Genomic DNA, 20,932 nt, shown 5'->3' on the forward strand with positions numbered 1-20,932 from the left:
CAGATTTCATTTGAGGCTAGAAGTAAAAGTGGAAAAGAGTAAATAAACTGGAATGCACATTTAAACAATGACTTGGTTTAGCTACTCTTTGAGCTAAATTAAGAGCGTCTATTTGTTTATTTGGCTTTTCGATTTTACAACTACAAAAATAATAATTTAAAAAAAAAAAAAAAAAACTATAAAAAAAAACAAATAAAAGACAGCAGTGTTGGTTTTGTGTTTGCATCAGCTTTTGTCACTTGCCACCACTTGTCATCTGGCTCACACTCTCGGTCCGTCCTGTTCAGCAAATTCATTGGTTTCCACAGCTGAGCGTCAGGCGCAGGGGGGTTGGCTCTGACGAGGAGTTTATTGTCAGGAATGTGTAGTAGCAGAACTCAAACTAATTCACCGCACCGACTGCGAAGCGCATCGTCCTCTCGATCGGGACGCGTTTCACCTGGATTGGCGCAGGTGGTTTCATACACCTTTGGTGCCTCAAATAGACTTTTCCCCGCTTTTCTTTTTCTTTATCATGCTAACTTTTACTTGAGCCGACCAAAAAAAAAAAAAAAAAAAATCGACTCCGTTGTATTTATTGTGCGGAAAATATTTTCAAGGCACGACTTAAATGCCAAACTGTGCAACAATGAACAAAAACGGAATGATGACTGAAGTCCACACGAGGATAAGGAAAGACCCATTCACAGCCAGTTATGAGCTGGTGGGGAAAGAACTGGGCAGGTGAGTGTTTTTTCTGTAGATTTTACGCATTGTTTGCTTAATTTTAAAGACTGCAGATTTTTTTTTCTTGCGCTATCCCAGCTAATGGTATTTGCTACAATAGCTTGATAATCCTTAACAAATCGGATAATTATAATAGATTTCCTGTCTGCACGTGTTTACAAAGCGTGTTAATTCAATATTTACAATCCTAAACTCCATGTTGAGAAGGCGCTTGGCACACGGAGTGCGCAATGGTAATGCGCATTCAGAGACTTGGGATAGACGTTGGCAAATATTTCCTTCTGAAATTTCATGCAACAAATGATTATGGCTATTATGGTATTGAAGGGCCGAACGCTCCACTTCCAAACCCAGCTCTTATCGCATCTGCTGTCGACATTTCACAGTTTAGGTTAGCTGCTGTCTTAAGAGAAAACTGTTTTCAGGGATTTGAAACTTCACATACTTTGTCATCGTTTGAAGCCCACGTGTGTGGTCTAGCAGACCCTGATGTACTGTAGTAGTAAAACCCTCAAATGCAATGAGTTGAATTTCAGAATTTGCTTGGAGGTTGTAACTGTAATGTAAAACACATTGAGACTGGGGGGGGCGGGCAAGAAAATAAAATGCAAAGTAGCTACTAACCAGTTGTTTTGTTTTTCCATGTCATTATTAAGGTTAATGCAGTTTGTAGAAATTTTTAAAGGCCATACAGTGACATCCAGATAAGCAGATAATTCCCAGTTTGTAAGACTAGATTACTTGTCTCAGAAAAAAGTTGAATTAAACCACTGCATTGCCTGTAGCTGTTACATTTTGGTTCTGTTGGTTCTGCATCTTTAACACTTCGACTCTGTTCCCCATTTAGGGCAAGCCACAGAAAGGGTTTGTTGATAGCAGCCAGTTTTTCTTTCACATGCAAGACTTCAGCCAGGGGTCAGCTTTAGGCTGCCTGTGTGGTGCTGGCTGCAGCATCTAAGAACTCCTTCTCCTTCCCTTTCCTGTGGTTTCAACCCAACAACATCCTGAGACCAGGCTTTGTAATCGCATTAAGGGGAGGAATGTATGCAGTACTGCATGACAGGAAATCAGGTGTATAGTCTGTACATAAGGATGTTGAGCATATTAGAGCCTGTTTGTGCCCGTTTTATAGTTCCCATAGTTCACATAGCCACATAACTTTCTGCAGGTCATAAGAAACAATAAGACTCATTGGTATTGCTGTTAAAGCTTCCTTATCGTTTAGCCTTTATTATGAGCTGCAGTCCCCTTTAGAGAGGAGCGCAAAAAATGTTGGGTTGTGCTGACTTGAAAGCAGGAAGAGGAACCCATGTTGCTTGTCAATCTGTATGTAAAGCAGGCCAGTAAGAGCTGTGAGAGCTGTCATGTCTCATTGCACATCAGACATGACTCAGTGCCCTGCTGAGGGAGACAAAATGCAGACTCCACAGGAAACCAATTTCTCAATCAAATTATCACCAGGTCAACTTCTGGAGGGGAATTGGTTTTGTCTCACAGTAATGTCCATTTACAACAGACTGGTTTCAGACAGATTTAGAACCAGAAGCGAGCAGTAAAACCTGCATTATGCCGTCAGTTAGAATTTAATTCTACCAAAGCAAATGCAATGTTTTTGTCACACTAAAAGAATAATGATAAGATAACTTAATGTTTAAAATATAATTGAATTGTTTTGTGCATCAAAAGCTTGGAAGAGTGTGAACAGGCCAGCTGGAAGATGGCCTTGTTAGCAACCTCTGACCTGTTGTCAACCTTAGAAAGGCCTCCTGTTGCTCTTTTCCACAGCCACTGGTAATTTCTTTTCACTCCATATGTAGTTCCCAGCCCACAGATCTGAACTTGGCTAATTAAGGATGAAAAGCCTCTGACGGCTTTTGCCTTTTCCCCCTGAACAATGACTCATCACCATTCTGTAAGACTGGAGACTGCACAGCAAAAAAAAAGCAGTCCTTCTAGCAACCAGGACAGGAGCCAAAACAGAAACTCAACTTGAGCCAGAACTTTTGCTGTTTTTGGTCAGAAGCACAGTGGCCTTGGAGTAACGCTGTGTGGGAAACTGACTGGCACCATGCTGACTGGACTTTTCTAACTCGGCCTCTTCATTTTGACTCTGCCCTGTTCAGTCATTTCTTCTCAGTTTGTGTTCCCTTTCCCAAGACTTCTGCTGTGTGGATTGTGAGGCTCACTGAGCTGTTAGTTGGATGTAGATGTTAAGGTTACAGGATGCACATTTTGCCTGCTATTTAGGCTCTAAAACAACAGTGGCCCCCTGCATGGCACAACCAGCCTTGGTCAGGTGGGTGGTCTTGGTGTCGAGGCCGCTGTGTTTAGCTGACTGGTCAGCTTTTGTATGGCTGTCAAAGGAGACTCAGTCTCTGGCTAAGGGTCTGGGTGTAGGCGTCAACATAATTCCATTTGTCCATGCTGCTGTCAGCTGTGAAGAAAGGGAAGTGGACAAGGCCTCATTATCAGTGTGGGAGGGACAGCTAGTGATTGTGCCGGTTTGACACAGAGTGGCAATTTTGCACACATCGGACATCCTGCCCACACCCACGGATGACCCTTAACGCCTCCCTTGAATCCATCAATATATACTAGTAAAAATGAATGGAAGTGATGGCGCTGGATAAAGTAAATGCTCTTTTCTCTAATGCATTTCACAAGGGACATTTGTCACCAAGATGCTGCATCTCTTTGGTACGGCTTGACCTATAAAGTGGTCGTCTCCTTATCAGGTCCTTACCCACTTTCAGCAGTTCTTGCCAAAAGTGTCAAGCTTATCTGACTTCTGTCAGACCCTCCTCATGGCTAAAGGAAGAGGAGAGGAAGGAGGGAACTTTTAACTGAGCCTCTAACAACGCCTCTTTTGCAGAGCATATCAACAGTCAATAACGGTCTGTATTTTCAAATGATGCCATTTAACCGTCTTATCTCTGCACTGTCCCATAATCTCTGCTCTGATGTTGCACCCATCACTGTTTGGCAAGCTTTTCATGGTCAACTCCATTGTAAATTATATTTCACCCCCTGTTAGTTTAACTATCATGAGCACAGTCCAGTGGTTTTAGCCTTTAATTTGCAGCCGTTTAACTCATAGATTTATTCCAGTGGCTTGTTGGATTTGGAGCAGGAAAAAGAAATATGGTTGCAATTTTCTGCCTCCTTGCTAATAACTCTTTCAGTCTCTTTCATTTTTTTTTTTTTTTTTTTTTGGTTCCCAGGGGAAAGTTTGCAGTTGTGAAGAAGTGCATTGAGAAGGCTTCGGGGAATCACTATGCTGCCAAGTTCCTGCGAAAGCGGCGGAAGGGAGAGGACTGCCGCATGGACATCTTGAATGAGATTGCTGTGTTGGAGTCAGCCAAGGCGAACCCCTATGTGGTGGCACTGCATGAGGTCTATGAAACCAACTCTGAAATCATCCTCGTTTTGGAGTGGTACGTCAACACTGTATGAGACAGACCTCAATGTTTTTCATTTAAATAAAAGAAAAATGGATCTCCTTCACCATACACTGTGTCTAATGTGGAAACTGAAATGACATTTATCAACTTTACTCGCTTATTAAAATCTGAACCTTGGAGGGAAAAATGCGATGACATTCTGTTAAATATAAAAATCTTTAGTGAACTCATCACTCCAAAAGTTTTCACTGGGGGGCTTTTTGGTAGTTTAAGTGTAACTTAGTCATTCAGTTCCTGTTTTATGAGTAATAACTCTTTTATTTGGGGAAGGCCTTACGCAAAATCTCATTAATACGTAATGCCATAGCTTGCCATTTCCACAAGCAACGCACTGGTGTTTCTGTGTGAATATGCACACGTGTGAAATGCACCGCCTTGCATTATTGTAACACGAAGTCTACCTTATATGGAATTTCTCTCTTTGTGGTTATTTGCTTTTCTCTGTATTGCCTCAGCATCTAGTTTCTTGTTACAGTCAATGACAGGAAATGTCTCTTTAAATGCTCGTGTGGCAAACTGCTTGCTGTAAAGGAAATGACAATACTGAGCAACAAATCAGTCAAGCTTTGTGCCACTGTAAGAACTTATGATCAATATTTAAGTCATGGTGTTTGGCTCAAATATACAGGTAAACAAATGTTTGGCTCAAAAAGTTGTTAGACACGGCAAGGTCATACTAGCCGTCTGGGTCGGGCCAAATGATTTGACGTAACAACAAGCGAGTGTCCCATGATGGCTCTGATGACAAATTTTAATTAGAATTTGTAGCGGTCACTAAGCATTTAAATTACTTCAGTCGCCTCATTAGAAGCAGATAACACTGTGCAATTACGCTTGCACCATGTTGCTCTGACCCTGTTCCAGTACTGCTCAGTGACCCCGCAGAGGGCCTTTTCCTCCTCAGTCCTTGCTAGTGATTCCCATCCCAGACGTGGAATTCTTGTGCAGAACAAAAGCCTCTATATGGGGAGGGTTGCATTTGACCCTTGAGTGAAGTGTGAAGAGGGAAGTAGCACCACAGTTCACCCCTGCATGCCTGCAGAGAAAACATAGCAGGAGGTCAGCCGGCACAGGTCCACACTTCCTTTTTTTTTTTTTTTTTTTTTGCACATGAACAATATTCCAGTGCTGATTAGCATGGCTTTTAACTGTCATTTATTATTGACTTCATTATACTTGTGTCCTCAAAGCTGCAGAGGCATTCACAATGAAAAGCTGCATCTCTAAGCCGGCTTCAGCATCATGTTCAAGAACTGCAAACTATTTTCCATTTCCTGTGGGTTTAAATGTAAGCATCGAGCAAGGTTCCCAAAAGTAGCATGCTGCCGTGCTGGTATGAAGAATCGTGTGCGCACATTTGTCTTGTAGCCACAACCACATCCTTGTCAAAGTCAGAGAAACGACAGAAGCTGAGTTTTCCTTGTCATTCAAAGCGCAGCCCCATTTGACTCAGTACCACCGAAACCTCCAGCATAACGACGGTCACTGATGAATCACTTCTGATATGTGAAAAGTGCTTTTTGTACAAAATATGTTACAGTTATAGCTGTGAATTCCCATGAAGAATACGTTTTTATTTCCTCTGAGTGATGATCAGCCAACAGTCAGGTTAGGCTTGACAGATGAAGTATAACACCAGTTTACAGGGTCCTGATGGAGACTTGAAAGAACACCCAGCCTGGTTATTAATCAAGTCTTTCATCAAATAGTTTCTCCTGTAGGTCTACGATTACTTGTTTTCCTGCTTTTGCTTCTTTTTCTGCTTCTTTAATCCTTCTTCAGGGTTTGATGTCTGTACTTGCTCCTGACTCATGTCCTCAAATGATTTGGCCTCAGTGTGCCCTTACACATTTTGGACATTTTGGCTGGAGTCTGTTTATTTTTGCTACAGGGAAAGATGTGTGCACACACGCTGGGGTAGGGAGCACATGTACTTTCTTGGAAAGATGGAAATCACAACATTTAGACTTCAAGGAAGTAAGAAATCATGCTAGGTGAAAATGTGTTTTCTATTGAAAATGAACAAAATGTCAATATCAAGATTTAAGTCCCTGAAGGGCTCTCTGTGTTAATGTTTCCCACTGTTTTTAAGACTAAAATCCAGTCAATGTGTTTAATAGACATCGGTGTAAATGAACGGTAGTTTTGCGTGACGTAAAACTTTTTCATTATAAACAGGTGGCTTTCAGACATGCTTGCTGCAACAGAAGCAGGTGGCATGGATTTGCTGTGCAGAGCAATAGAAAAATAAGAGTTATAAAAAATAAAAACTATTTCTTGAAACTACACGTTTTTATATTTTTATTTTTTCAGCTGAAGTTGGTTTAAAAAAAAAAAAAAAATGCAGGGCTCAGATTCTAACAGGAGATTAGAAGTTGCTAGTTATGTAACAGTCATGCCAGGGCCTGGTCACAAAGTATTCCTCTGAGGATAAGAAGCATGTGTGCCTTCTAAATCCCTCACACATGGTTGTAGTTGTGTAGTTTTTGGGGTGAACTGTCAGCTTCAGGCATTGATCTGACTGATGTAGCTTCTAACATAAATCCACCTTACTTAACTGTGTTGCACAACTGTGAAAAGATCAGACTGGAATATGGCAGGTCCTTCCTTAAAAATCAGAAGTCAAAAAAGAATCCAAAGAAATGGATAATCCTTTAGCTTTGATCATATGCGTGGTAGATTTTGCAGACTTAGGCTCACACAGTATTTGGTTACCATTCTGACACTGTCCACATCATACTTGTAATTAGTTGTGTGCAGTTTAATGTCACTTCTCTTCTATTTCTAAATGTTCTAAGCTCTGATGAACTGGACTTGGTTGGTTTTGACTTCCCTCTCCTGTTTTTGGAGCCCAGATGCAATATATCAGGCCATAATAGGTCTTATCAACTGTTGGCTGATAAAAACCACTCTTATCTGAGTAATATTCCCTGAACAGACAGTGGAACATTCACAGGTGGGGTACCTAAAATTATATTGATTTATGTCAGACTTGCATGTGGTGTGTAGATGTGGATGGACCTTGTTCCTTCCAGCAGGCAAGCTGTTATGCAATCTTTAAGAAAGTGGAAATTACTTTGGGTTAGCTCACCAAAATTGTATAAATGGGACGGGCTGATATTTCCCTTGTGAGTATTTGTGATTCCAACTTGGAGGAAAGGGATATTTGTTCATTTTAAGACACAATTTATTATGACAAGTTAATATGAACAATGAAAACTGAAAATAAGCCAAACTAAACTCCTCTGGAGGGCTATTCATTCAGTGGTCTTCCTGTGCTTTTCTTGCAGTGCTGCTGGTGGTGAAATCTTCAATCAATGCGTGGCCGATAACGACGACGCTTTCACAGAGAAAGATGTGATACGACTGGCTAAGCAGATCCTGAATGGAGTAGCCTTCCTGCACCGAAACAATGTGGTCCATCTGGATCTGAAAGTAAGGACAGTGAAAAGTTGTGTGACAATAGAGGACAGTTTCCCTTGAGGGTTAGACTGCAAAAGATATTATTGGCGTTATGCAACCAGAGCTCGTTCAGTGTGTCACGACCCTGTTCCCACAAGGACTTGGTTGGTAAGGGAACCTTGCAGAACTATCATGTTTTCTTTAAGAGGTCATGAGGTAAAAAGGCAGTTGTTTCTGAGATTTTCCTTACCTTTCTTTTAAATTGACAAAGTGTCTGGTTTCTTCTTACACGTTACACAACTTCTTTTAGAATGAATGATTGATTCCAACACACAAAATTTTTGCTTTTAGTAGAAATTAGGTTTTAAAATTACATACTGTATATTGACATTTGGGTATTTTAAGAGATGAATGTCATTTGGAGTTTTTTGTCATCAGTGCTGTTTGTCAGAAATTACTGACACAGGCCGGCTAGTTGGCCTCCATTTCCCTCTTTTTGCTTATCTTGTATGTTCCAACCAACTCTGGCATTAGGCCAGCCTGGGTCAAAAGTAAGCCTGCTTGTACGTACACTGCAGTATTCACACACACAAACCAAAAGGGCCATCCAAGTGTTTGACAGATATATCCTACCTGTTTCCAGTGTTGCCTGATAAGCTTAGTGGATGATCTGAGCTCAGGGCTGTAACTCATACACTGAATGACGAGCTTACACCCCTTATCCTGTCAGGGCTAGTTACCTTAAAAGCCATTATTTTCTCACACAGATGATTAATGACATAAAGTGTAAGATTTCAGGCTGCTTGGTTTCTAAGTAGTTATTATGTAGCATACTTTTTGCCCAATCTTTGCATGTACCTTTCCAGCCCCAGAACATCTTGCTGACCAGTGTCAGGCCACTTGGAGACATTCGAATTGTGGACTTTGGCTTGTCCAGACATATGGACAACATCACAGAAGTCAGGGAGATCCTGGGTACTCCAGAATATGTTGGTGAGTTCTGCTTTTGGTCTTTAAACTCACAGATCCACCTGTGCCTCTTCACTTTGAGTGTTATATATCATGACTAATTGGGTCCTTGTGTGTCTCTTGCAGCACCAGAGATACTGAATTATGAACCCATTAGCACGGCTACAGACATGTGGTAAGTGTGCTGCTTTTATCAGACTGTTTCCACTCATTTTAGGGCATGCGAACTCAATCAGCCTGCACTTTTCCTGGAGAAAATAGAGCCAGACAGCACAGTGACATCAACTCCCAAACATGCAAAAAATGTCTAGACCTTTGACCACAAGATAGTTCTTGCTTCTTACTAGCGTCTGATTAATGAGCTGGAACATCATGAAAGTCAGACAAATCAGTTGTTAAATTGTGTCTCGAAACAGTCTGTAACTGTAACCTTTGTCTCCTGCTTCCTTTCAGGAGCATTGGGGTCCTGACCTACGTCATGCTGACCGGAGAGTCTCCATTTCTGGGTGACGACAAACAGGAGACATTCCTGAACATCTCCCAGGTCAATGTGGACTACTCACAAGACACATTTGAAGGAATCTCCTCCCTGGCTGTTGACTTTATCAAGTCCTTGTTGGTAAAAAACCCAAGGTGAGGCCAATCTACGGTGAACATAAAGATGCTGATAACAAGTAAATGTAAAAAAAATTTCCATCAGCATTGTCTTGATGTGATTTAAACACCCAGGATGTGAGTCAGATTAATGGCAGAAGTGCATTTGCACATAAAGTACAAGTGTGTGTGTGTGTGGTAATAAGATTTGCGTCATTAGTCAAGAAATCATTTCCTTTACTGCCACTGGTAACCGCGAGCCTCTCATTTAAAAAGCAGAGAATTTACTCTACTATCTTGATTTTAACATCAGCTCAAATACTAATGCGCATGTAGCCATTAGAAAATTTATACCTAAAAATCTATAATTATCTTCTTTCTTAATGTATTTCTCATGGACTACTGCAGCTCTGAGACTTTCATTTTCCACTGCAATTTGTATGAATAAATTGCTGCAGCTTCTGTCACAAATCCATAGCCACCATCTCCTGTCAGTATCATTCAGCTTCAGCAGATTTATGGTAGTATTGGCAAAAAAAAAGAAAAGTTCTACTACAGTTTTTGTTGTAATCGAGACATAAAGGGAGGGTTAAAAAAAAAAAAAAAAAAAAAAGCTCCTTTTGTGGTTTTTCTGAACCCAGTGCTGAAAAGGAATATGGCCAACCTGAGGAGAATGGACGGAGTGAATCGGAAGATCCAAGCAATGCATCGGTTATATAAACTCTTTGGGAATTTCCACTCATCCACAGTGTTATTGTGTTTGTGTGTACAGGAAGAGAGCCACAGCGGAGGAATGCCTCAATCACCCCTGGCTGAACTCCCATCCACACTCCCAACCGCACCTCCACATGAGGTCGGCCTCCTCTTTGGACGAACCAGAGATGAGCCAGTCGGAGTCGGAGCCTGAGAGCCCAGCTCCGTCCCCCGATCTGGACTTGATTGGGTCGTACCTCATGTGCCCGGGGCAGGGTGAGCTGAAGGCGGGTCGTGATGCTTTTTCTTTCAGCGAGCCCCCATTCCCCACGCGAACTGAAATACAGCAGGAGCTGATCTGCTGATCGATGTTTCTTAAGCGGTGAGAGACTTGACGAGTTCGTACTCCACGGAGCAGACGCTGGAAGCCAGTGACTCTTCAGCTTCTTGGTCTCGTTCTGAACTAGGACCATGCTCTATGGCTGCTGTATGCTTGGCTGCCTCTACTGCTGTGATGGCTGTGAGTTGAGATGTGACAGGTTTAATACCTCTGGGTGTTTGTGTGTGGCTGTCTTTAAGTCATCCTCTGCTGATCGTAGTCATTGCTCAGAAGAAATATGGGAGGGACAGCGGAGAAGAATGGGAGAAGACATGCAAGGACTTTGTCACACAACTGCACTGCTGCCTTTAAAAGTGACAGAACTGAACTGGACTCAGCTTTACATTGTGGCTTGTTCAACCCTGCACTGGCTTTTTTTTTTTTTTTTTTTACCCAGTTAGCCTTTTGGACTGGGAAACAGAGGAGAGGTTTCCTCTTCTTTCCTTGATGAATGACATCACTCATCCAAAGCTGAGTTAAAACTTGCCTCTATGTACTTCCTGTGACAAGTGTCATTCAAGATGTCTTTTTAACGCAGGAATCGTAACGGAGAGGAGCACCTATGCAGAAGCCAGATGTTAAATGTTTCACTTTTTTTTGTTTATTTATGTGTGTACTATCACCTCAACCCCTTAAGAATAAAAAGCCACAAAAATGCCTGAGTTTAAGATTAATATTGTAGCATTTTAATTTTAAAGAACAATCTTGAGCACTTTTTTTTTAATTGTTTTTGGACTTTGGTGTAATAAACCAGAGGCTCATTTAGCGTAGTCAGCTGGCACACAATGTACTGTATATAATAACTATTTTACGTCACGCAATGTTTTCGTCGTCTGACCTTTGTATTATAAAGTGCCGCTTTTTTGACCTCACCTCTGTGTTCAAATACAATTAAACTGTTCATTTGTTCACCTTGTCTGTTTTTGTTTTGTTGTTATTGATATTTTTTGGCTATTGCACAAGTTGCACAAGATGTTTTGTACTTAATTGCAACGTTGCCTCCAGATTTCATGCTCCTCGTGTATGTAAGAGGAAACTGTGAGGGTTGAAACAGAATATCATGGTTGACTGATGGCCCAGAAATGTGGAAATGTGACTTGCCTTCAGATTTTCGGGAGCAGAGAAATTGGAAAGAATTTCTCATAAATACTGAAATGTGTATTGTGAGTTGGTTTAATCTGTAAAATATGACTTTTGTTTCTTGTTTTTTTTTGTGTGTGTTTTTTATAAACCAGTGTATGAATGTTAAATTCTTACATTAAGTCTTACTTATTTTCTATGTTAACTTTTACTTATCCCTGTTGTATTCTGCTTCTGAATTTCAGGAAGGTTTGCACTTGCCCAAGTGGACGTTATTAAAATAAAGAAATCTTGATGGCATGCATTGCAAAATGTAAAGCAAAAATACATTTGCTTTTTGTATCAAACTCAGTGTGGTTATTTTTTTTAATAGAATTAACTGTAAAACGAAGAAGAAAAAGTACATATAATAATTAGTAATTGCACTATAAATTCAGCTATTCAGATTAAGCTTTGCTTTATTTATCTGGGTGATCTTTCGAAACAGTTTTTGACAATGAATTCTAGGCAATAAATCTTGGTTTTGATGATGCTGTGACTTAACCTGAGATAATCATGCATGCATAGATAATTTAAGTGTTTTGGAAGGAAATTAGTGAAGAATAAGTAACCCAGCGTCCACCACAGGAGCATTTTTGTATAGAGTGCAGCTTTTATCCATAAAATTTACCTAGTGCGTCATCAGATTTTACTTTTATGTGTAGTGTTGAATTAATAAGGGTGCATTTAGTTATTTTTAGCACCAAAAGTTGGATATTTAATATCAAAGAGACACTGGCTGCTGACTTGATTTCAATTATGCCATCGTGCTGCTAAACTTGATTTCATCTTCTATGCTGGTGGTACAAACTCCTTGACCCCCATCAGCCTCACTATATAAACAGTAAGATAAATGCTTAAGCCAGTGCATACAGGTTTTACAATATTTATAACTAATTAAATGATATGAGATTCCAGTGACAAAATGTTATGAATATTATCAATAAGTTGTAACCGAGCCCACTTAAAATCCCAAAATGGATTACTTCCATTCCTTCTCTTAAATTCATCGTACTAAAATCAGTTTTTAAAGTGTGACACTACAGCTACACAAAACAATGAATCAGAGGAATTGCAAAGTGTTTACGTTCTGGAGCACAGAAAAAAAAACTTTCACACATCCACCAAACTTCATGGCATCATAATTTATAGGAAAACCCTTGCAAAGCCTGAATGTGTTTGGGGGCACAGATGGCTTCACAGAGAAGAGAAAAGCGGGAAGAGATGAGCAGCTGAGTTAATCTATACTTATGTAGTTCTCACACCTGTCATTGGTTGCTGTCACTTTGCCCAAAGACTGCAGCTCATCAAGTTTCTGGAAACAGCAAAATAGGAAAATACAATAACAGAAGGGTGTTTCATCTGTGTACCATCAGGAAAAAAGAAGATTTTGACCCTAAAGCTGCCTGTTTTGCTTGCAGTGCATCTGCTTTTCATATTAGCTTGTCAATTTACAGAAACTGTGCATCATAAAGAAAAAAAAGTCCTCTCTTGGGCCAGTATTCCATAAATATCCAGCCGCTTCTCTGAACAGGAAATGCCAGCATCTTGTTAGGAGGAACTCAGAGAAATACTTTCCAGAGTAGTAAGGTTTCTTTCTCTTTCTTTCTCTCTCATGCACATACTCTTGTGCTTGTTTACTTGTGTCAGGTTAAACAATATCCCTGCCTGCCAATGTCCTGAATTCTTGCTTTAATGTGTTCTTCCTCTTGTCTTCGGCACTGAGCCATTTCAACGATGCTGCAGCCAATAAGGAGAAAGCAGGGCTTCCTGCAGGGTCCTGCTCCGGTGGCTGGATGGACCGCTTCCCCTTAAGAAAATCCTGCTGCTACATGGAGCTAAGGAATGCCAAAAATGTTCATAACTGACCTCCTTTCTTTTTCCTTCATGCCTTTCTTCCCTGCTATCTTCTTAATGGAGTTTGTTTTCTCAGTAGGAGTTGGTGTTTTTAGTCTGCAGTAAACATGCATTTACACACATAAATATGTGCAGTTATAAAAGAGGTTGATAAAGGGACTGTTTTTAAGAAGGGCTTTCAAGATCAATTACTGTGACATTTAAAGTGAACAGTAAATGATCAAAGACAGATGTGGCTCCAGTTTGTGCAGTCTCCTACCTGATGAGTGCTCCACAAATCTGACTGATGTCAAAAGGACCACTTGCCTCTGACAGATCCAAACAAACAGCGTGGCAGATAACTTTCTTCCACCAGCCTCCTTGAAATGAAACAAAAATCTTGCCTAATGGTTTGTTAGTGTTATCAGTCAACAAATGTTGCTTTTAAACTCTGCGATGAGGTATATTCTCTTTAAAAATCCATCAGTCTCTCTTGAATTTGTGTAACAACTGTCGAAAAAAGATAACAGTAAGATAAACACAGTTTTCCCCACATTATACCAAACCATGGATGCAGGATGTTATTGCTGTGGGCACTAAGCTGAGGGTTTCATGTCATGCCAGTTCATTAAATAGCCTTCTACATGTCTGTCGGAGCTTCTTTAGAGTTGGTTCCTGTAAGGTTTGTGAAAATCGAGAACTAGGATTTTAAAATGTAAAGCTCTTAGGAAACTGAAAAGGCTTGATTCACCTGTAAAAGCCAAAATAATCACTTATATAACTAATAACCAATTATATGACAGTTAATGCAAGGGCGTTATTTGAATAACGCTCTGGTCTATGTGTCACTGGTCACTGCAGCATGGACATAGCATGATTGTAATCATATATTTGTTTATGTAAAGCACTTTTTTTTTTTTTTTTAAATCAAACTCTAATCTTGTATGTCTCTGAGTGAGAACATGCAATGAAGCAGTCAATAACCACCTTGTGAAACGGTAAACTCTTCAGAAGGCTATTATTTGAGCTTATCTTTGCCTTATTATTCTAAATATGACATCGCAAAAAGCTAACTTATTTTTATGCCATTATTTTTGTCAAGACAATGTCCTACCATTGTGTATATACACACATTACCTTGACATTATGTCCTGAAATGTGTTCGTCCTTGATGATTAACCTTAAAGTTCTTCATCTGCTAGAAATGACATTTTCAGCCTTGTTGATATGAATATAATTTGTTAGAAGTGAAGCACATTCAGCCATCAGGTTTTGGGTCGGCACCGTATCTCCCACATCAGAAAGGTAAATTAGACATCTTGCATGCTCTATGAAAAATATATGGGGTTGGGTGGAGCTTTGCACTAAATTCACGTAGCTACACTGTGAAGAAGCTGTTGCTATGTGGAGGACCTCTTGGTGTGTTTTGTTCTTTTTGGGAAAATGACAGACCTGACTTTGTATTGTGAAGGCAAGAATCAGATGCTGTAAGCTTTATTATTGTACCACATTTACAACACATGTGGATTCAGTTCAATCAGAGACCTAAAGAGGCTTGGTTTTGATACAAAATGATAAAGTCTGATGCTGCTTTGTTGGTTTATTTGTTTATGAGCAGGTATTTCTGTTAACCTGCATGTTTTTATTGTTAGATCTTTATGTTTTCTCCCTGTTCAATGCTTTCACTATCAAGCTGAGTTTCTCAGTAGAAGTAGCTTCAGCTGGCCAAGCAACACGGGAGCCAACGAGCCTGGAGCTATTAAATCAGCTGAGAGACCCCACGGATTTAAGACCACCCCCTAGCTGGCTCCCTGAGCTCCTGGTCATCTCTCTCAGCCAAGAGAGCCTGGGGGGAGCAATGAGTGGTGCACTTCTATAATTGCTAAGAGCAACTGCAGGTAAATACATCACGATTCTGATACTTCTTTGCTACTGACACCCAAAAGCAAACATATTTAGGTGTCAGAACTGCAGAGACATTCACTGTTTAGTTTCTGTAAGGCAATGCAGAACTTATGGAGCCTTGCTGTCTCCATCCATGGCCTGCTCCTAGCTCTAACAAAAGATAGAGCTGCACTCCCTGGTCCACTCTAACCTATGTCTCCAGTTCAATTCAATTCAATTCATTTCAATTCAATTCAACTTTATTTATATAGCGTCAAATCACGGCAATGCCATCTCAAGATGCTTTACAGACAGAGAGGAAAACATAATGAAGGCCAATTCATAATAGCCTATATAAGGAAACCAACAGATTGAGTTGACTCAATCTCCCATCCTGAGCAAGCACACTGGCGACAGTGGGAAGGAAAAAACTCCCTTTTAACAGGAAGGAAACCTCCGGCAGAACCCGGCTCAGGACAGGCACCCATCTGCCTCTGCTGTGTGGGGGGAAGAGGACAGAAAGACAACAGACAACAGGAACCGCTACTCCTGGCCAGGCAGACCTGCTGAGACAGGAGACATACATGTTAATGATGCAACACTGTTATTGGGGGGGATAAAAGAGAGAGATAAAGAGAAAAAGAAAGAAGCTCAGTGTATCAGGAAATGTCCCTCAGCAGTCTAAACTTATAGCAGCATAACTAAGGGGTGCTAACCATCCCTAGCTATAGGACTTATCAAAAAGATAAGTCTTCAGCCTAGTCTTAAAGGTGGGGAGGGTGTCTGCTTCCCTAACACTAACTGGGAGCTTATTCCATAAGAGAGGGGCCTGATAACCAAAGGCTCTGCCTCCTGCTCGGCTCTTTGAGACTCTAGGAACCACAAGTAAGCCTGCAGTCTGCGAACGAAGTACTCTGCTTGGTATATAAGGAACTATGAGGTCTTTGATATATAGTGGTGCCTGGTTGTGGAGGGCTTTATATGTAAGGAGAAGGATTTTAAATTCTATTCTAGATTCAACAGGCAGCCAATGAAGAGAGGCTAAAACTGGAGAAATATGATCTCTCCTGCTGGTTCTGGTCAGGACTCTGGCTGCAGTTGGTATATGCCCCCTATTTGCCATGGTTTAGCTCACTCTGTCTCTCTCATTCTTAGTATCTCAGTATCTCCAGATCATTTTGGTGCACCAGTTTTATTAAATGGATTCCGTCATACCTTACATAATGAGAAATTCCTTTACGCTTGCGTTCCTCATTAGAATGGCCTTATAGAGAGTACATTAATGTCAAACTATTTTAAAAAATGTATGTGGGAATAAAAATCCCTGCACCCTAGAAGTCTGGCTTTCCCCCTTATCTCTAAATAACTTCAGCTTTATAAGCTATTGAAGCTTGATTTCACTAATTAATCAGTTTTTCTTCAGATTGGATTGTGTTCAGCTTATGTTCTCATTCATTCAGTAATCACGTTATTCACTCTTGCCGTTGAGGGTTTTTGTGTTAACTTAAAGATCTTGGTGAAAACATTTGTAAGAGCTACATTAACTCCAGATTAAAATGAAAGACTGTGCTGTTCAGGCTGATCTGTGACTGGTACAATTGGACCAAACGAAAGATGGGGAGAGACAAGGCAAAAACCCTGACAGTCACCTGATATTGTGTGTCTCAGCTCCAAATTCCTGCAGTATTTCACAGCAATAAGGCCGACTGTGACAAATCTAAACCTGGTTGAAATTCCATGTTCCAGAAGTTGACCAGGACAAATAATGGAGAACATTTCTTTCACGTGTCCCAGATGCTCTCACAAAAGGGGAAACAGAAGGAGAGAGAGAATTTCCAGCGGAGGCAAAACACTCGTAACCACTGGTAATAGGTTTCTCATGGTGGTGCATTCATAGGAGTGAGGGAGGCAAATACCTTTGGTTAGGCAGAGCTATTTATTCTGTCCTTGGAAACGGATGAAGAACAACAAAAGCCTTCTCAACAAAGAGTAGCACAACCTGATGCTGCTGCCTGTTTTCCTCCCATCTGCGGTGACTTTCCTCCCTCGGAGTGGGGGCACTACTGGCATACAGAATATTCAGAAAGCCACACAACTGGCCTGTTTCGCACTAAGAGAACTTTTCAACTCAAAAACTGGAAAAGAAACCCAACCATAACAAGGAGCACTAAGTTAAACCCTTTTAAGGTTCAGTTTTCAGAGTGGGTAAGCTCATGGAAAGAAACAATAATGCTGCCAGTTTTGTTGTTTGGATTTGCAGCGCCGGTGCACATGAGTGCCTGCTCACATGTGCTGTATTTAAACTGTAAATACACACATAGACTCACCAGAGTACCCACAGTGAACCTTGTCCCCTGACTTGTTGCAAGCTTGTGATGGGGTCTATGGCTTCAGACTGACAAGGAATAAATTCTAGTGGTCTGAATCTTTTATTTATTTATTTTTTATTTCATATCAGTTACCATATTTACAACTATGGTGATCGTGGGTATTTGGAGTACACACATACACAAATTCATTAAACCGATTTCAGAAAATCATCCTTTTCTGTCAATATCCATTGATTCTGAAGATCAATTTGATTTTGACATATAGGCAATTGCATCAACTTAAAGGAAAAAAAAAACACCTAAAGCTCCATGAAACCAAAACAGAGGTGAAATTGGGCACCAGATACTGGCTTTTTATGGACACTTTTGTTAGGTTTGTATTAATAATATACAACTACCACTCACACATCAGTTAAATAAAAAGGAAGCAAACATGATATGTATTTATCCAGATCTTAATCTCACTTTTATGGAACTTCTTTCCCTATAAGTGTCCTGGAGCCAGAAGTAAGTAGTCCTTGAAAAGTCAAATTTTTATGTGATTGACTCTTTTTTTTTTTGTATTGTTTTGTTTGTTTTCTTCTTAGTTCACCATCCTTTAACTTTTAGGATTTTGCCACTGTCTTTCACTGACATCTGAAACTTGTTTGCATGCTCTGCATCGTCCCTACTGTCAGATTATAATATTGTCTCTAGCTTCTTGACGTAGTCGGCCAAATCAGCGTGAGAAAAAAAAGAGCCCAGAAACAATAGCTTGAGGTCAGGCAGGTCGTGGAAATGTTATCTGGAGGCATGGTAATAAAATCCCAGTGGCGAGGAAGGGTGGAAGTCCTTTGTGTAAAGAATTGTTTCTGTTCTCCGAAACTCACCTGTGTCTGCAACTAGTCGCATAGACTAGACTGTCATTCATGTCTTCTGTTCAGTTTCACCTTCTCCATCTCTCAACATTCCTCATGTGACAGTCTCTGGCGTCCTGTCTTAATGATACAACAGAGTTTAACCCCGCTGTGGTGCAGGTGTAAGTCAAAAGGGATCAGGACCCAGACAAACCAGCGTGAACAGATTGTGTCAGCTTAATTCACAGTGGGAAATGAACATATTTGTCTCTGTGTGTGTGTGTGTGTGTGCGTGTGTGTCCTCCCATGCATTCCAATGTGTCATAATCAAACTTAGTCATTCTTGTCGTTTATTAAAAGAGCCTAACTAATGTAATGTTTTAGACTGTAGTCTTATTTTATCAACACTGACACACTGATGGGGAACATGTCTTAAATGAATAAATAATAACATTTAAGTTTAAATAACTGGTTAAAGGTTAAAGTTAAGTTTAAGTTTAAGTTTAGGTAAGGTAAGGCAAAGGAAGGGTTGGATAACTAGAGCTGCAGGTACGGAAATGAATCAGCTTAATATAACATCCTATGAGATGAATGAAAAACAAGTGTGTGTTCCTATAAAATCTGGTCAAACTGGGTAAGCAAGGAAAACAGCCTGTTCTTTCTTATTTTAAACATAATTTTGAGGCAAATATTTGATCTGATTTTGCTTTTAAGACACTGACTTCACATTTTCAACTGTACAAATTCCTAGTTTGTTATATAAGCTGCCATTAGTCTGGTAATTCAACACCAAGCCTGAAAATGTGTGTGGTTGGAAACTAGAAGAAAGAAAAAGAACATCAGCAGTATTCCACGGCTTCAGTGTACCTTCAAAAGAAGAATCATTAATCACAAAAAAAAGCACACAAGGATGTGTTAGAGAGGTTATAGTCACGCCAGCAAGAATCAATCCAAACGCATGCGACGTTTGTGTTTGGGAATTTTCTGAGCTACACACTGCATGTTGGTGTAGCTGTTTTTAACTGGCTTATAAGATATTGTGGAGTCCTGTTTCTCTGCACCTAGATCAAGAAGACACCAAGGCCTGCAGCGCTACAACAGCTGCAAAAGCACTTCTATTATTCCTAAGAAAAACCTACTATAACCTTACAAGAAACACAACATTCCTGGAGACAGTTTTTGGCCAAGCTAAAGTGCAGTCCGTGTTTGCCTTAGATAAAGAAGCACAATAATAAGCTTGCTCTCATTGGGATTTTTCCTTTGAAACAGCAGAGTTAAAGTCCTTGGAAATGTAAACACAGCAAGATTTCTGGGGCTCTTATGCAAGCCTGCTTTCACCTCTGGTAATACACGGCATACTGGGAAATATCAAATTAAATGAGTTACAGAAAAAACTGTAACATAAATACAGAGCACTATTATTACCTTAGGCTGTACTATACAGACCACCCCCCCCTTTGAAAAAACATGTGACATGGGAACATGATGTTCTTCATCTCAGAGTGGCCCAAGATCTTTTGTAATTAGGCCTTCCAAGTTGCCACACAGATGAGACGTTGCTTTAGACTTTGTGTTGGCAGTGACACCATCAGTGTGATCCACTTTTTTATTTATTTTTTTGTGTTCTCTTTCAGAGAGGACAATTAACACACAGATTGAAGGTTGTGCAAAAGCTTAACCAGTCACCAGGCCAATAAAGCTGTTATATTTATTAAATTTATTATTAATAACTTGAGTACAAACACTGCACTGCAATATGGATCATGTTTGCTGATTTATGAAATGTCAATATTTTCAAATGTTGAAAGTTTCCTACACAAATAAGAAAGTCAAACAAATCTTTTTCAAATGGGTGGGGACACAAATGGGCTCTTCTATGAGCACTTATGCACATAATATTGCCTTTGACAGAGGAAACCAGTCAATTACACATTGTGAAATGTTTAAGAAGACGGCCATTATGTGTATAAGCCATTAGCATTCTTTCAGTGTACTCATGGGTAACTTTATTAAAGTATGCCAAGTAAGTTGCCAGTATTAGATTTCACATGCCAAGTTTGAAAGTAATGGAAGCAATCCAAGTAATTCATGTGACAGAAAGAGAAAATTTGGGCCTTTAAAAAAAACTTCCAACATAAAGGATAAATATGATCATTCCTCATGCAACGCTGCAACACCACCATCATGAGGACTGATTATATCTCTACATGTAGAGATATAAAGGTTAAGTTGCATTCAAGAGTTTTCGTGCTTCCCAAGGAAAATATCAGATTAACCAAGTTATTTTTAATAATTTCTTCAGTGTTAATGAATTTTAAACACAATCCCACTCTAATTACATGAAGAATGTTAAAAAAAAAAATATATATATATATATATATATATATATATATATATATATATATAAATATATATATATATATATATATCTATCTGAACTAAATGCGAGGAGGCAGTTCAGCACATCTTACTCAGGTCTAAATCATCAAAACATCTGATGTTAAGATTTCCTTCACCTACACAACAAAAGATCAAATTAGAAATAATATGCAGTTTTTATATATATATAATTTTAAACTTTAAAAATAAAAAAGAGAGACTGCTACAAGGACATTTGACATTTGGGTTTCTAAAATTCATGCAATTCTTCCGAAAGCTAAAGCTGCCATGTTTCCTGTAACCATTTCAAGAACAAACTAAACT

General features: G+C 39.8%; 1 protein-coding gene across 1 annotated transcript; it reads left to right on the forward strand.

Annotated features, from left to right (window-relative positions):
- Positions 1 to 468: 468 nt before the first annotated feature.
- stk17al (serine/threonine kinase 17a like) lies at positions 469 to 11,410 on the forward strand. The gene is made up of 7 exons (XM_079252503.1): positions 469 to 723; positions 3,948 to 4,160; positions 7,478 to 7,622; positions 8,456 to 8,582; positions 8,685 to 8,733; positions 9,012 to 9,191; positions 9,925 to 11,410. Exons 1-7 carry the CDS (start codon positions 611 to 613, stop codon positions 10,208 to 10,210), a joined length of 1,113 nt encoding a protein of 370 aa, XP_079108629.1. The 5' UTR covers positions 469 to 610; the 3' UTR covers positions 10,211 to 11,410.
- The last annotated feature ends 9,522 nt before the right edge of the window (positions 11,411 to 20,932 follow it).

The sequence above is a fragment of the Telmatherina bonti genome (genome assembly GCF_933228915.1).
Source record: "Telmatherina bonti genome assembly, chromosome: 14".
Taxonomy (NCBI): Eukaryota; Metazoa; Chordata; class Actinopteri; order Atheriniformes; family Telmatherinidae; genus Telmatherina; species Telmatherina bonti.

What these genes read in the sequence shown, in the direction of transcription:
- stk17al (XM_079252503.1), top strand. Translation starts at nt 611, where the DNA reads ATGCCAAACTGTGCAACAATGAACAAAAACGGAATGATGACTGAAGTC. An exon ending in GTGGGGAAAGAACTGGGCAG is followed by an intron (nt 724 to 3,947) that starts GTGAGTGTTTTT and finishes TTTGGTTCCCAG; the next exon opens with GGGAAAGTTTGCAGTTGTGA. An exon ending in GGGTACTCCAGAATATGTTG is followed by an intron (nt 8,583 to 8,684) that starts GTGAGTTCTGCT and finishes TGTCTCTTGCAG; the next exon opens with CACCAGAGATACTGAATTAT.